Below are 13647 nucleotides of genomic sequence, written 5' to 3' on the forward strand. Positions count from 1 at the left end.
GGTGAATACAGAGGTCCGGGGGCGGGGCCGGGAGCTCCAATGACACTCCCACTCCGATCACTGGCTCTCACTACAGATGCGAGTACACAGGCTGCACGTGGGCGGCGTCAGTGGAGCTCCCAGCCCCGCCCCTCTCAGCTGACTAGCGCGGGAATACATCCTCCTGTATCCTCTGTGCGCTCTGCAAAGCTGTCATCGGGGCCCCAATTCATAGGTGATGCAGCCCCCAACACAAAGCATCAGTGGAACTGTTGTAGTGAGAGCAGAGAGTGGAAGCCCCGCCCACACACCTGAATGTATGTAGTGAGTTTGGCTGGCCAGGTATGTCTTTACACCCATAAAATGCCTGACTGCTGAAACCCTGAGCTGTGTTATTCAACTGTAAAGCTGTGCATTGCTGAAAGTTCTTTGACCATCTCCTGTATAATGTCTGCAGTCTCTGATTGTCTCCTGCAGTATGTCCGCGATCTCTGATTGTCTCCTGCAGTATGTCCGCAGTCTCTGATTGTCTCCTGCAGTATGTCCGCAGTCTCTGATTGTCTCCTGCAGTATGTCCGCAGTCTCTGATTGTCTCCTGCAGTATGTCCGCAGTCTCTGATTGTCTCCTGCAGTATGTCCACAGTCTCTGATTGTCTCCTGCAGTATGTCCGCAGTCTCTGGTAATCTCCTGCAGTATGTCCGCAGTCTCTGGTAATCTCCTGCAGTATGTCCGCAGTCTCTGGTAATCTCCTGCAGTATGTCCGCAGTCTCTGGTAATCTCCTGCAGTATGTCCGCAGTCTCTGGTAATCTCCTGCAGTATGTCCGCAGTCTCTGATTGTCTCCTGCAGTATGTCCGCAGTCTCTGATTGTCTCCTGCAGTATGTCCACAGTTTCTGATTGTCTCCTGCAGTATGTCTGCAGTCTTTAATTGTCTCCTGCAGTATGTCCGCAGTCTCTGGTAATCTCCTGCAGTATGTCCGCAGTCTCTGGTAATCTCCTGCAGTATGTCCGCAGTCTCTGGTAATCTCCTGCAGTATGTCCGCAGTCTCTGGTAATCTCCTGCAGTATGTCCGCAGTCTCTGGTAATCTCCTGCAGTATGTTCGCAGTCTCTGGTAATCTCCTGCAGTATGTTCGCAGTCTCTGATTGTCTCCTGCAGTATGTCCGCAGTCTCTGGTAATCTCCTGCAGTATGTCCACAGTCTCTGATTGTCTCCTGCAGTATGTCCACAGTCTCTGATTGTCTCCTGCAGTATGTCCACAGTCTCTGATTGTCTCCTGCAGTATGTCCACAGTCTCTGATTGTCTCCTGCAGTATGTCCGCAGTCTCTGATTGTCTCCTGCAGTATGTCCGCAGTCTCTGGTAATCTCCTGCAGTATGTCCGCAGTCTCTGGTAATCTCCTGCAGTATGTCCGCAGTCTCTGGTAATCTCCTGCAGTATGTTTGCAGTCTCTGGTAATCTCCTGCAGTAAGTCCGCAGTCTCTGATTGTCTCCTTCAGTATGTCCGCATTCTCTGATTGTCTCCTTCAGTATGTCCGCAGTCTCTGATTGTCTCCTGCAGTATGTCCGCAGTCTCTGATTGTCTCCTGCAGTATGTCCACAGTCTCTGATTGTCTCCTGCAGTATGTCCGCAGTATCTGGTAATCTCCTGCAGTATGTCCGCAGTCTCTGGTAATCTCCTGCAGTAAGTCCGCAGTCTCTGGTAATCTCCTGCAGTATGTCCACAGTCTCTGATTGTCTCCTGCAGTATGTCCGCAGTATCTGGTAATCTCCTGCAGTAAGTCCGCAGTCTCTGGTAATCTCCTGCAGTATGTCCGCAGTCTCTGATTGTCTCCTGCAGTATGTCCGCAGTATCTGGTAATCTCCTGCAGTAAGTCCGCAGTCTCTGGTAATCTCCTGCAGTATGTCCGCAGTCTCTGATTGTCTCCTGCAGTATGTCCACAGTCTCTGATTGTCTCCTGCAGTATGTCTGCACTCTCTGACACTCTCCTGTAATATGTGTATTAATGTGCCCCTTTACTTGCTCAATTATTTGGGATTGCTCCACTGCTCAGTGAGAGGTAATGATGTGCATTAACCTCTAGCAACCAATCAGCGAACAGTAGTGATCTGCTTTAATCTCTAGCAACCAATCAGTAAGTGATAATGATGTACTGTAACCCCTAGCAAGCAAGTGAGGGCTAATAATGTACATCAACCTCTAGCAACCAATCGGCAAGCAGAAATTATGTGTTGTAACCTCTAGAAACCAGCCAGTGAGCAGTAAGGATAGGCTGTAACCTCTGGCAAACAATTGCAATTGCTGCGTGATCTGCTGCAGTAAACTGATTTTGAGTCTACCTGCTATTTTTTGTATGTCTCAGAATGGAGGGGTGGGGCCCCAAGAAAATGTTTGCCCAGGGCCCAATCAAAATTAAAGACGGCCCTGATTGCTGCAGAGGTTGAAGGGGTGGGGGGGTAAGCCTGTCAGTGCTCAGACCATACACCACACACTGCATCAAACAGTTTTCTGAAGACAAGCAGACTAAAAACATGGATTACTGGAACCATGTCCTGTGGTCTGATGAGACCAAGATAAACTTATTTGGTTCAGATGGTGTCAAGCGTGTGTCGCGGCAACCAGGTGAGGAGTAAAAAGACAAGCGTGTCTTGCCTACAGTCAAGCATGGTGGTGGGAGTGTCATGGTCTGGGGCTGCATGAGTGCTGCCGGCACTGGGGAGCTACAGTTCATTGAGGGAACCATGAATGCCAACTTGTACTGTGACATACTGAAGCAGAGCATGATCCCCTCCCTTCGGAGACTGGGCCGCAGGGCAGTATTCTAACATGATAACAACCCCAAACACACCTCCAAGATGACCACTGCCTTGCTAAAGAAGCTGAGGGTAAAGATGATGGACTGGCCAAGCATGTCTCCAGACCTAAATCCTATTGAGGATCTGTGGGGCATCCTCAAACAGGAGGTGGAACAGCGCAAGGTCTCTAACACCAGCTCCGTGATGTCGTCATGGAAGAGGACTCTAATGCCAACCTGTGAAGCTCCGGTGAACTCCATGCCCAAGAGGGTTAAGGCAGTGCTGGAAAATAACGGTGGTCACACACAATATTGACACTTTGGGCCCAATTTGGACATTTTTACTTAGGGTTGTACTCACTTTTGTTGCCAGCGGTTTTTAGACATTAATGGCTGTGTTGAGTTATTTTGAGGGGACGGCAAATTGACACTGTTATACAAGCTGTACACTCACTACTTTACATTGTAGCAAAGTGTCATTTCTTCAGTGTTGTCACATGAAAAGATATAATAAAATATTTACAAATATGTGAGGGGTGTACCCACTTTTGTGAGATACTGTAATTCTAGGAATCAGGATCAGGTTTAATCCCTAGAATGAAGCAGTTCTAAGATAGCTGATTCACACTGACATGAATTTACAAATCTGAGTCCCTACAAAGGGATGGGCAGCTATGCAAGATACAGTAACTCAAACTGAGACATAAGGAATCTGACAGTGAAATCCCTAAAGGTTTGATTCAGTTGATGTGAATGACTGGAGCATCTACAGTGGGTAAAGAACATTTATCAAATAATTGGCTTTCAAAAGCAAATAAATCCATTGTCAGGAGGATGACCATTGCCATGATTCCCCACATTGTTTCCAGTCCTCAAAGAGGAAGGATTTACATGCTGAGTCTGGAGGGTCTTAGGAGCTACAGCCGTAAAAAAACATTGTGAACTGAACATCAGGCGGTTATTCCAATTGCTGGGCAAAAACGCCATGCATCAGTCGGAGTCAACACCTCATAAGATGGAATCAAATGGAACTTGTTGAAAGTTGGGCTCTTCAGGAGAAGGCTGTGAAGAGTGTGAATCACAGATAGTGATAAGGGCCTAAGGAAAATGTGGAAGGTGATGTCTGCTAGGATCAGAAAAGGATACCATTGTGGAAGATGACAGAACACTTGGAACCCCTGCAAACAAATGACTGAATTATTTGTGCACAAACCTATCAAATATTCAAAGTAGATGTTAAAGGTCTTGCAGACAGATGGGAGATCTCAGCTGCATGCTGTGGAGCTGTAAAAGACTCCAGTGAGATGACCTTAAAGCGGTTACTGCAGCTGATACAAATACAGCAGCTGCTGACTTTTAAAATATGGACACTTACCTGTCCAGGGCGCCGGCAATGTCCTCACCCGAACTGTCCCTCGGCTCTCGGGGCCGCCATCTTCGGTAAGGGAAACAGGAAGTGAAGCATTGCAGCTTCACAGCCTGGTTCCACATACTGTGCATGCGTGAGTCGCGCTGCATGTCCTCACTGGTCCCTGCTGTCTTCTGGGACCTGTATGTCTTCCAGAAGACAGCGGGGGGGGGGGAGCGGAGGAGGGGCCAAACATGGCGTAGATCGCCACGGAGCCTGTGGTGATCTATGCCCGGAAGTGGGAGCAAATACCTGGATTAGACAGGTATCTGCTCCCCCCTCCCCCCTGAAAGGAGCCAAATGTGACACCGGGGGGGGGGGGATCCGAAAAGCGGAAATTCCATTTTTGGGTGGAACTCAGCTATAAAACATTAGGAAATCTAGTATCTATGTTGTTGTCATCAGACCCTGCTGGGTAGCCCGTTGCAGTGGGACTGTCCTTAGTATGTCTATTGCCCTGTACACACGATAGGATTTTCTGATGGAAAATGTGTGATAGGACCTTGTTGTCGGAAATTCCGACCGTGTGTGGGCTCCATCACACATTTTCCATAGGAATTTCCGACACACAAAGTTTGAGAGCTTGCTATAAAATTTTCCGACAACAAAATCCGTTTTCGGAAATTCCAATCGTGTGTACACAAATCCGACGCACAAAGTGCCACGCATGCTCAGAATAAATTAAGAGACTAAAGCTATTGGCTACTGCCCCGTTTATAGTCCCCACGTACATGTTTTATGTCACCGTGTTCAGAACGATCGGATTTTCTGACAACTTTGTGTGACCGTGTGTATGCAAGACAAGTTTGAGCCAACATCCGTTGGAAAAAATCCATGGATTTTGTTGTCGGAATGTCCGATCAATGTCCGACCGTGTGTACAGGGCATAATAGCAGGCCACAACATAGACCTAAGGAAAAGCAAGACCTACCTTACTCAAAAACCTGGGCAGCTGATGCTGAGGAGGTTCATGGATGGTCGGAGGTGAACAAATCATGAAAGGCGGGCAGGGGACTGAGACCAAAAGATTGTGGCTTTACAAAGCACTGCAAATGTATGAGCAACAGCGGAAAGTCACTTGCCCTAGGTTGAAAAAGGAGGGAGGAACACGAGGAGAGCATGCACACACTGGGATAAGTTCAGTTCTCAGTTTCTTCAACCGCGATTATTAAAATAGACTGTGGTGGGAAATTTAAAATAGCCCCCAATGGTACCAATTATGATTTAGCTCCCAGTGCTTTAGCCCAACCACCATATTCATTGTGAGAGCACTCAAAGACTTGATCACACCAGAGTCTAAGAATTACCATCTTTCTGCATCCCTCAGTCGTTGATAAAGCAATATATCTCTTTTTGAAATACAGCAATTTAAATTGTATTTAAAGGATAAGTTCATGTTTCACAAACAAAATAGTAAATGCACATATTTTTGCAGGTAAAAAAATGTGCATTTATTTTTATTTATTTTTTACTGGAGTCTGCAGAGCATTGCACCCAGAATCAGCAGACGGTGCATTGTCAGACTCCTCTAGCTTTGGGCCATAGTCCTGTATAGGCTTTCAGTTACAAAGCTAGAGGAAGAATGAATGGACTATGAGCATGCTGAGCAGCACACTCGCAACCATTCAAATTACAAGTATGTCTTCCAAGGTGGAAGACGGTACTTGTAGTTTTTCTATTTACAGAACTCTGTTAATAAATGATGCTGCTGTGTGGGCGGAGCTCCGCAGAGTTGTGCTGTCTTCAAAATGTGACAGTGGTTGCGGGGAGAAGATCCCCCACCCGCTGTCAAAGAGAGGAGAGAACTGGTGGCGGGTGCATAGGAGCATGTTACTTCCTAAACACGGGTGTAACACAGGCTCCTAAAAGTGAACATATCCTTTAAAACCTTAGATGTGGTGGCTGCGTTATTTTTTACTTTCTTCAGGCTTTATTTTCACTTGCCAGTAATATGCTTCCTGTCTTAGGGTGACAATGATCACTTATGGTACAGTATCTATACAGGAGCGTTGTTGTCATCCTAGGCTGCTGTCCTAATTCCTTGGACTACAAACCTCTTCATAATATAGAAGTTCGGGTTCTGCAGTCCTCAGAGATAGCTGGAAACAATGTAACTGATAGCAGTGCAGCAGAGGTAGAGAGGGAATTTATCAGCTGACAAGATTTCTGGCAAAATCAACAAGAATGTTTTTTTCATATGCAAACAGACATAAGAAAATGCATTCAATTGTATATTTACAAGACCAAGAGAAGTTCAATGTTAGGGTTTACAAACCTTTTAAGCATTTTTTTATTTATTTTTTTGCTTTTTATACTGTATATATTTCGATTGGATTAGATATTTGTCATGTACATGGCAAATTGTTGCTGCAATACTTATGGAAACTATTGCACTATACTCATAAATAAACAAGTGACAATTCAAAGGTACCACAATGCCTTAATAATAAATTCATTGACATAGCTTTACTTTATTTTTTTTAAATGTTTTAACACTCAAAAATTTGATCTGGCTTATATGTTAACCATCAAGGCTAAATACATATTTTTGTAAGCAGTGAAAAATTACACAGAAAATATATGGCACAGTATTCACCCAAGAAATCTTTAATCAAAGGCATACACCAATGCGATTTACAGTGAAAAAAAAATAATAACAAAATGACCCTTCTGCATCAGTGTATACAATCTGGTGCCAAACAGCTGACTATTATGGAAAAAAAATATTTTGCTCCAAAGTCAAAGAACAAGGAATCTTTTGGCACCACAATTTCAACTGTTAATTAGTAAGCGTGATAAACATAATCTCTAATAAACTATTTACTTAAATAATTGCATGGTGCAAAAATGAGCTGCGGTTGCCCGGGGCATCCGTAAAACATTTTGGCCCCGTTATAGAAAACTTCTTTTTGCTACAATGCTTTCAGCATGTAGCTGTCTAAATTTCATAAAGTGGAGAATAAACAATATTTTCCAGCTGTTTTTTCTGCTTTTGTTGCCATTTAACGTCAACTATACATTGTTATTATTCAAAAAGCCTTCGGAAAATTCTTGAAGGAGATACAATGTGTTTTCTGACACTTGAAATCCATTACATAGCTTCAAACTCATCGATTCTCTGTTTTGTGTTGCCCTGTCGGATTTGCCGCAGAGTCTTGTACTTGTCGCGGCCCACTCGCATGTTCTCTGTGTGCAACAAGTCATTGTGAGTTTTCTTGGTTTCATCTCGTGCTTGAGACAATTCACTTGTCAAAGCCTGTAATGAAGAAAGACAAAAATTTGTAGTACACGTAAGTGCTAAAAAAAAAAAAAAAAATTGATGGCAAAATATACTTTTGTATTGCCATTCCTTTGTAGTGTTAGCATGCAGTCCAATGCATAATAACACACTATTGTGCATCGTGGTGCGCTGTGTAACAAACATGGCTGCATATCCATTTTTGTGTCCACTGTTGTGCATTTGCAGCCCATTTACAATGAATACACTAATAACACAACACACACATGATTGACAAAACGCACATTAAAACTTGTGCATTAACACACATGTATGTCAAAGAACGTATGTGTACAATGCCTTGAAAAAGTTCCCGGATTACTGGCATCTTAAAGGTGCCAGTTGTCAAAAACACCGATCTCTCCATGAAGAGTACCTGTCAATGCCTATTACAGTCACAAGGGATGTTTACATTCCTTGTAACACCAATAACAGTGATAAAAAAAAAAACAAAAAAATGTAAAAGGACAGTGTAAATGTTTTTTTTTTAAATGTACAAAATATCGGCAAATAATATCGGCTATCGGCAGGAGAGGTGGCCGAAATATTGGTATCATATCAGCACCGAAAATATTGGTCGATCCCTAATTCATACCTCTTGAAATTTTCCACATTTTGTCATGTTACAACCAAAAATATAAATGTATTTTATTGGGATTTTATGTAATAGACCAACACAAAGTGGCACATAATTGTGAAGTGTAAGGAAAATGATAAAAGGTTTTCAATTTTTTTACAAATAAATATCTGAAAAGTGTGGCATGCCCTTTTTTTTTCAGCCCCCCTGATTCAATACTTTGTAGAACCACCTTTCGCTGCAATTACAGCTGCAAGTCTTTTTGGGGATGTCTCTACCAGCTTTACACATCTAGAGAGTGACATTTTTGACCATTCTTCTTTGAAAAATAGCTCAAACTCTGTCAGGGAGCATCTGTGAACAGCAATTTTTTTATATCACAGATTCTCAATTGGACTTTGACTGGGCCATTCTAACACATGAACATGCTTTGATCTAAACCATTCCATTGTAGCTCTGGCTATATGTTTAGGGTCATTGTACTGCTGGAAGGTGAACCTCCGTCCCGGTCTCAAGTCTTTTGCAGACTCTTAACAGGTTTTCTTCTAAGATTGCCCTGTATTTTTGCTCCATCCATCTTCCCATCAACTCTTACCAGCTTCCCTGTCCCTGCTGAAGAAAAGCATCCCCACAACATGATGCTGCCACCACCATGTTTCACGGTGGGCATGGTGTGTTCAGGGTGATGTGCAGTGTTAGTTTTCCTCCACACATAGAGTTTTGCTTTAAGGCTAAAAAGTTACATTTTGGTCTCATCTGACCAGAGCACCTTCTTCCACATGTTTGCTGTGTCCCCATATGGCTTCTCGCAAACTGCAAGCGGGACCTCTTTTGGCTTTCTTTCAACAATAGCTTTCTTCTTGCCACTCTTCCATAAAGGTCAGATTTGTGGAGTGCACCGACTAATGCCCTGTACACACGGTCGGACATTGATCGGACATTCTGACAACAAAATCCATGGATTTTTTCCGACGGATGTTGGCTCAAACTTGTTTTGCATACACACAGTCGCACAAAGTTGTCGAAAAATCCGATCATTCCAATTGCGGTGACTTAAAACACGTATGACGGGACTATAAACGGGGCAGTAGCCAATAGCTTTTGTCTCTTAATTTATTCTTAGCATGCGTGGCACTTTGTCCGTCGGATTTGTCTACACACGATTGAAATTTAAAGGATCGGATTTTGTTGTTGGAAAATTTTATAGCATGCTCTCAAACTTTGTGTGTCGGAAATTCCGATGGAAAAAGTCCGATGGAGCCCACACACGGTCGGAATTTCTGACAACAAGCTCCGATCGCACATATTCTGTCGGAAAGTCCGACCGTGTGTACAGGGCATAATAGTTGTCCTGTGGACAGATTCTCCCAAATGAGCTGTGGATCTCTGCAGCTCCTCCAGAGTTACCATGGGCCTCTTAGCTACTTGTCTTATTAATGCTCTCCTTGCCCGGCTGCAGGTTTAGGTGGATGGCCATGTCTTGGTAGGTTTGCAGTTGTGCCATACTCATTCTATTTTCAGATGATGGATTGAACAATGCTTCGTGAGATGTTCTAAGCATGGGATATTTTTTTTTATAACCTAACCCTGCTTTAAACTTCTCCACAACATTATCCCTGACCTGTCTGGTGTGTTTCTTGGCCTTCATGATGCTGTTTGTTCAGTACGTTTTTCTAACAAACCTGAGCGCTTCACAGAACAGCTGTATTTATATTGAGATTAAATTACACACAAGTGGACTCTGTTTACTAATTAGGTGACTTCTGAATGCAATTGGTTCCACTGGATTTTAGTTAGGGGTATCAGAGTAAAGGGGGCTGAATACAAATGCACGCCACACTTTTCACATATTTGTAAAAAAAAATTGAAAACCATTTATCATTTTCCTTCCACTTTACAATTATGTGCCACTTTGGGTTGGTCTATCACATAAAATCCCAATAAAATACATTTAATTTTTTGGTCATAACATGATAAAATGTGGAAAATTTCAAGGGGCACTGTATGAAGTACTCTATAGTTATAGCCTAAATTATAGAGTAATTTATTTCAACTTGTATACAGCTCTTTCTTGTAATCAAAGAAATCACGGGAAATCTGAATTCTGAGGGGAAGCCACAAAATGTGGAAAGCAACAAAATAGGCAGAAACATATAAAAGACTATATATTTCCTTAAAACAACTAACCCCCGGACTACAGTACAGTAATATATTTTAGTTGTAAGCAATACATAAAAAATATGTGCATATTGTAATCTCACCATTAGCTGCCTCTGTACACGTTCATTTTTCTCTGCTTCTGTAATGCGCGACTCCTCCTTGCGGTCATCATGAAAGTTGTCATATGTGAATTCTGCACTGAACTCCACTCCATCCTCTGGCAGGTGCTCATTCACGTATTCTTTGATGGGCATATTGACGGGCACATATGTAGGTGGAGGTGGAGGAGGGGGCAGTGGAGGGGTGCTCATGACTATATGTAGCTCTTCCTTAGTTCTCAGGAGGTCACTCTGAGCTTCCCTTGCCTGTTTACCAAGAAAAGAAAACATTAATTACAGTGTATTTCAACCAAAGCACACTTAATAAAAAAAACATTGGCGACTTATGTGAAGATATAAATATAGAAATAAAGGAATAGAATGTCACTGGAATAGCAATCTATATATGTCACTATATTACCAAAGCTAGGGGTTGCCAGAGTCTTTTCAGATGAAAACACAAGACGCAAGACACATGTGCATCAAAGATATATAGGAAAATTAGAATGAAATGTACTGTATATACTACCTATAGCAACCACAGTCCTTTGGTGAAATAAGATTGAAAAGGGAATAAAAATGTGCAGTGACCCCTTGCAACCAATCAGAAACAATCTTTTAGATAACTACACTGAAGTGTTATAGTTTTTTGCACATTCACATTCTAATTTCTACATTAATTAATTAAGCCTGTCTTCAGACACTTGAGAATGAGGCAGGATTAATTGATCTTAGCAACATTTCCACTTTTGCAGCAGCTTTCTAAAATCAACAGCAATAGTTTCAAAGCTTATCCCATAATGCTAAACATATGTATGTTTTCTATAGCTTTGTGGATGTGGATTTGTGAAAAAAAAATTTTGGTAAATTTATTAAAATGACTAATGCCGCGTACACACGACTGGTTTTGCCGTCAAACTAAACTCTGAAGGTTTCTCCGACGGAATTTCAGTCAAGCGGTCTTGCCATCACATGGTCAAACTAAAGTCCAGCACGTATGACGGGACCAGAAAAAGGATGTTCAAAAGCCAGTAGCCAATAGCTTCCGTCTCTTACTTGCTTCAGAGCATGCGTCGTTTTAGGTCCGTCGGAACAGCATACAGACGGATACAGACGAGCGGTTTTCCTGATAGGAATAGGTTCCGGCGGAAAGATTTAGAACATGTTCTATTTCTAGGTCTGTCAGAATTTACGGAAAAAAGGTCCAATGAGGCATACACACGAGCAGATTATCTGATGTAACGACTCCGTCCGATTTTTTCTGTCGGACATTCCACTCGTGTGTACGTGGCATAACAAGGGTTATATTGCCAATGTTTATAAGGTAAACCACAAATATTGTGCTTTCATTTTTTAAAAACATATGTAAGTCTAACAAATGTTTGAAATGTGGTATAACTATCAAATGATTAGGTAAAATAGTACAAACTATAGCAAAGTAAACATCTAAAAAAGCACAAGGTTACTACCTTTCATTGGCCATTTCCCCCTCCCTCCTTTTTTTTCTCTTCCCCTATATCCACTTTTTTTCTTTCTTTCACTTATTTCGACCTATTTTTGGATCCACCATTTAGGGATATTACTATGGGCGTAGAGATGGTACTGGACATCCACATATGAAGACTCTAACTACCCTATTGTTTTCTGTGTGCCTAGTTTATATTACCATACCCAGTGTGTATTTTGTTAGTTTCTGAAACAAGGATTGCTGTGACTAAAATGTTCTGGTTATTACTGGCCTTAAAGTATTACTTATATGTACGAGTACGCATATGTTTGCCTTCTATGGATATGTTTGTACCTTTTGGCTCATCATGGACAGTATTCTTTTGTACCTCAATATATTGTAAACTTAATAAAAAGAGATTAAAGTGGATGTAAACCCAATTTCATCTTTTCTAAACTACTGCCATAGGGGTTATCTATAAGGATATACATGTCTCCTGCATGTATCTTTACCTGTCAAATGTCTCCCCTCTGTCTGTTATTAGACCCGAAAAATTGCATATTCTGTGGGTGGGTCTGTTGTCTGGAGCTCAGTGGGTGGAGTTGTGATGTCAGTAGACTCCCCGCCCACCTCTACACTCCCCTTGTCAATATGCATTTTCTCCTGTGTATTTCTAACACTGAACTTCTGCTATGATCTCTAACATCCGGTGAAAAGACAGGAAAGTAACCACATGACTTCAGCATGCCAAATCATGGTGAGGTGTGGAACAGCCAATCCTTGCAGAGCTGCTGAAGAAAGGAGTGGGGGATTATTAAAAAATAATGCCTGTGTCTTAGGCTGGTGCACGAGATATGTAAATCATCTGTCACTCACAGCAAGGGGGAGGATTTGACAAAGTTTTTCTCTGTTTGTCAAGTTTTATCTCACTGAACAATAAAAGAGGATTGCTCAGAGATGGATTAACTCTGTGTGGCAAGACTGGGCTCAAATGATAGGAAATCTTATACTCTACTGTATGGTATCAAAAAAAAAATTTCGGGTTTACATCCACTTTAAACATAAATAAGCACAAGGTATTATTATTATTACTATACAGACTTTTCTTATAAGAATAAGCAGATAAATGTATTAGTAATTATTTGTTAGAAATGTTCAGTAAGATATAAAAGAAAGTGTGAGTACATACCCTTAACTGCCATTCGCCCACCTCATCTTCTTTGGCTCTCTTTGCTTCCTCCAGAAGGGTAATTCTATTTGTATACTCTGCAAGTTCTAAGGCCTATGGGAGAAGAAATATAGTGTGAGAAAACAGAATTCTGTGTTTTAGTTTGGATGCAAATTTTTTTTCATAATATGAACACACACATTCATAGACACTTTCCACAAACTTTATGTTCATACATTTATAGACATGTAGAATAAAGAAGCACAATCTGAGCATCAGGATCTTTTTGTGTCCTCATATTCTCACGGTTGTAATATCCTGTACTGTTATTTTGTAAGGCCCCAGAACAATGACAATACAGGACCCCACTGCACTACATGGCAGCAAATCCTCATAGTGCCCTCTAGGTGGCAGTAAATTCTCAAAATGCAAGGCTAGGTGGAGTAACCCTTCTAAAGAGAATATGAGGACACTGAGCACTCTGTAAGAAGCTGTGTTTTTGCAGGTAGATTGAGCACTACAAAGAACAGAAGTAAAAAAGAAGCATACAAAAATTGGGAACTCACCAACTGCTCCTGGCTCTTCATCTGATCAACAGCTTGTCTCTCCAGCTCTTCTTTGGCACGGAGAGCAGCAATTCGTTCTGCCTCCAATCTTTCTGCTTCAAACTGAGCTCTTTGCCTTTCTTCCTCCAGCTCATGGGCTTTTCTTATTTGTTCAGATAATTCTGTTTAACA

The 13647-nt window shown here is 42.0% G+C and overlaps 1 protein-coding gene across 1 annotated transcript in view; it reads right to left on the bottom strand.

The window, feature by feature from the left end:
• Window positions 1–6634: 6634 nt before the first annotated feature.
• EZR (ezrin) overlaps window positions 6635–13647 on the bottom strand; it is a 120229-nt gene continuing 113216 nt past the window's right edge. The window contains exons 11-14 of the mRNA XM_073627405.1: window positions 13477–13637; window positions 12932–13024; window positions 10299–10562; window positions 6635–7439 (exon numbers count right to left, since the gene is read on the bottom strand). Of these exons, the coding sequence (XP_073483506.1) occupies window positions 7275–7439; window positions 10299–10562; window positions 12932–13024; window positions 13477–13637 (683 nt within the window). The 3' untranslated portion in view covers window positions 6635–7274. The remainder of the gene's footprint in view (window positions 7440–10298; window positions 10563–12931; window positions 13025–13476; window positions 13638–13647) is intronic.

Source organism: Aquarana catesbeiana, linkage group LG04, assembly GCF_042186555.1.
Source record: "Aquarana catesbeiana isolate 2022-GZ linkage group LG04, ASM4218655v1, whole genome shotgun sequence".
In the NCBI taxonomy this organism is placed as follows: domain Eukaryota; kingdom Metazoa; phylum Chordata; class Amphibia; order Anura; family Ranidae; genus Aquarana; species Aquarana catesbeiana.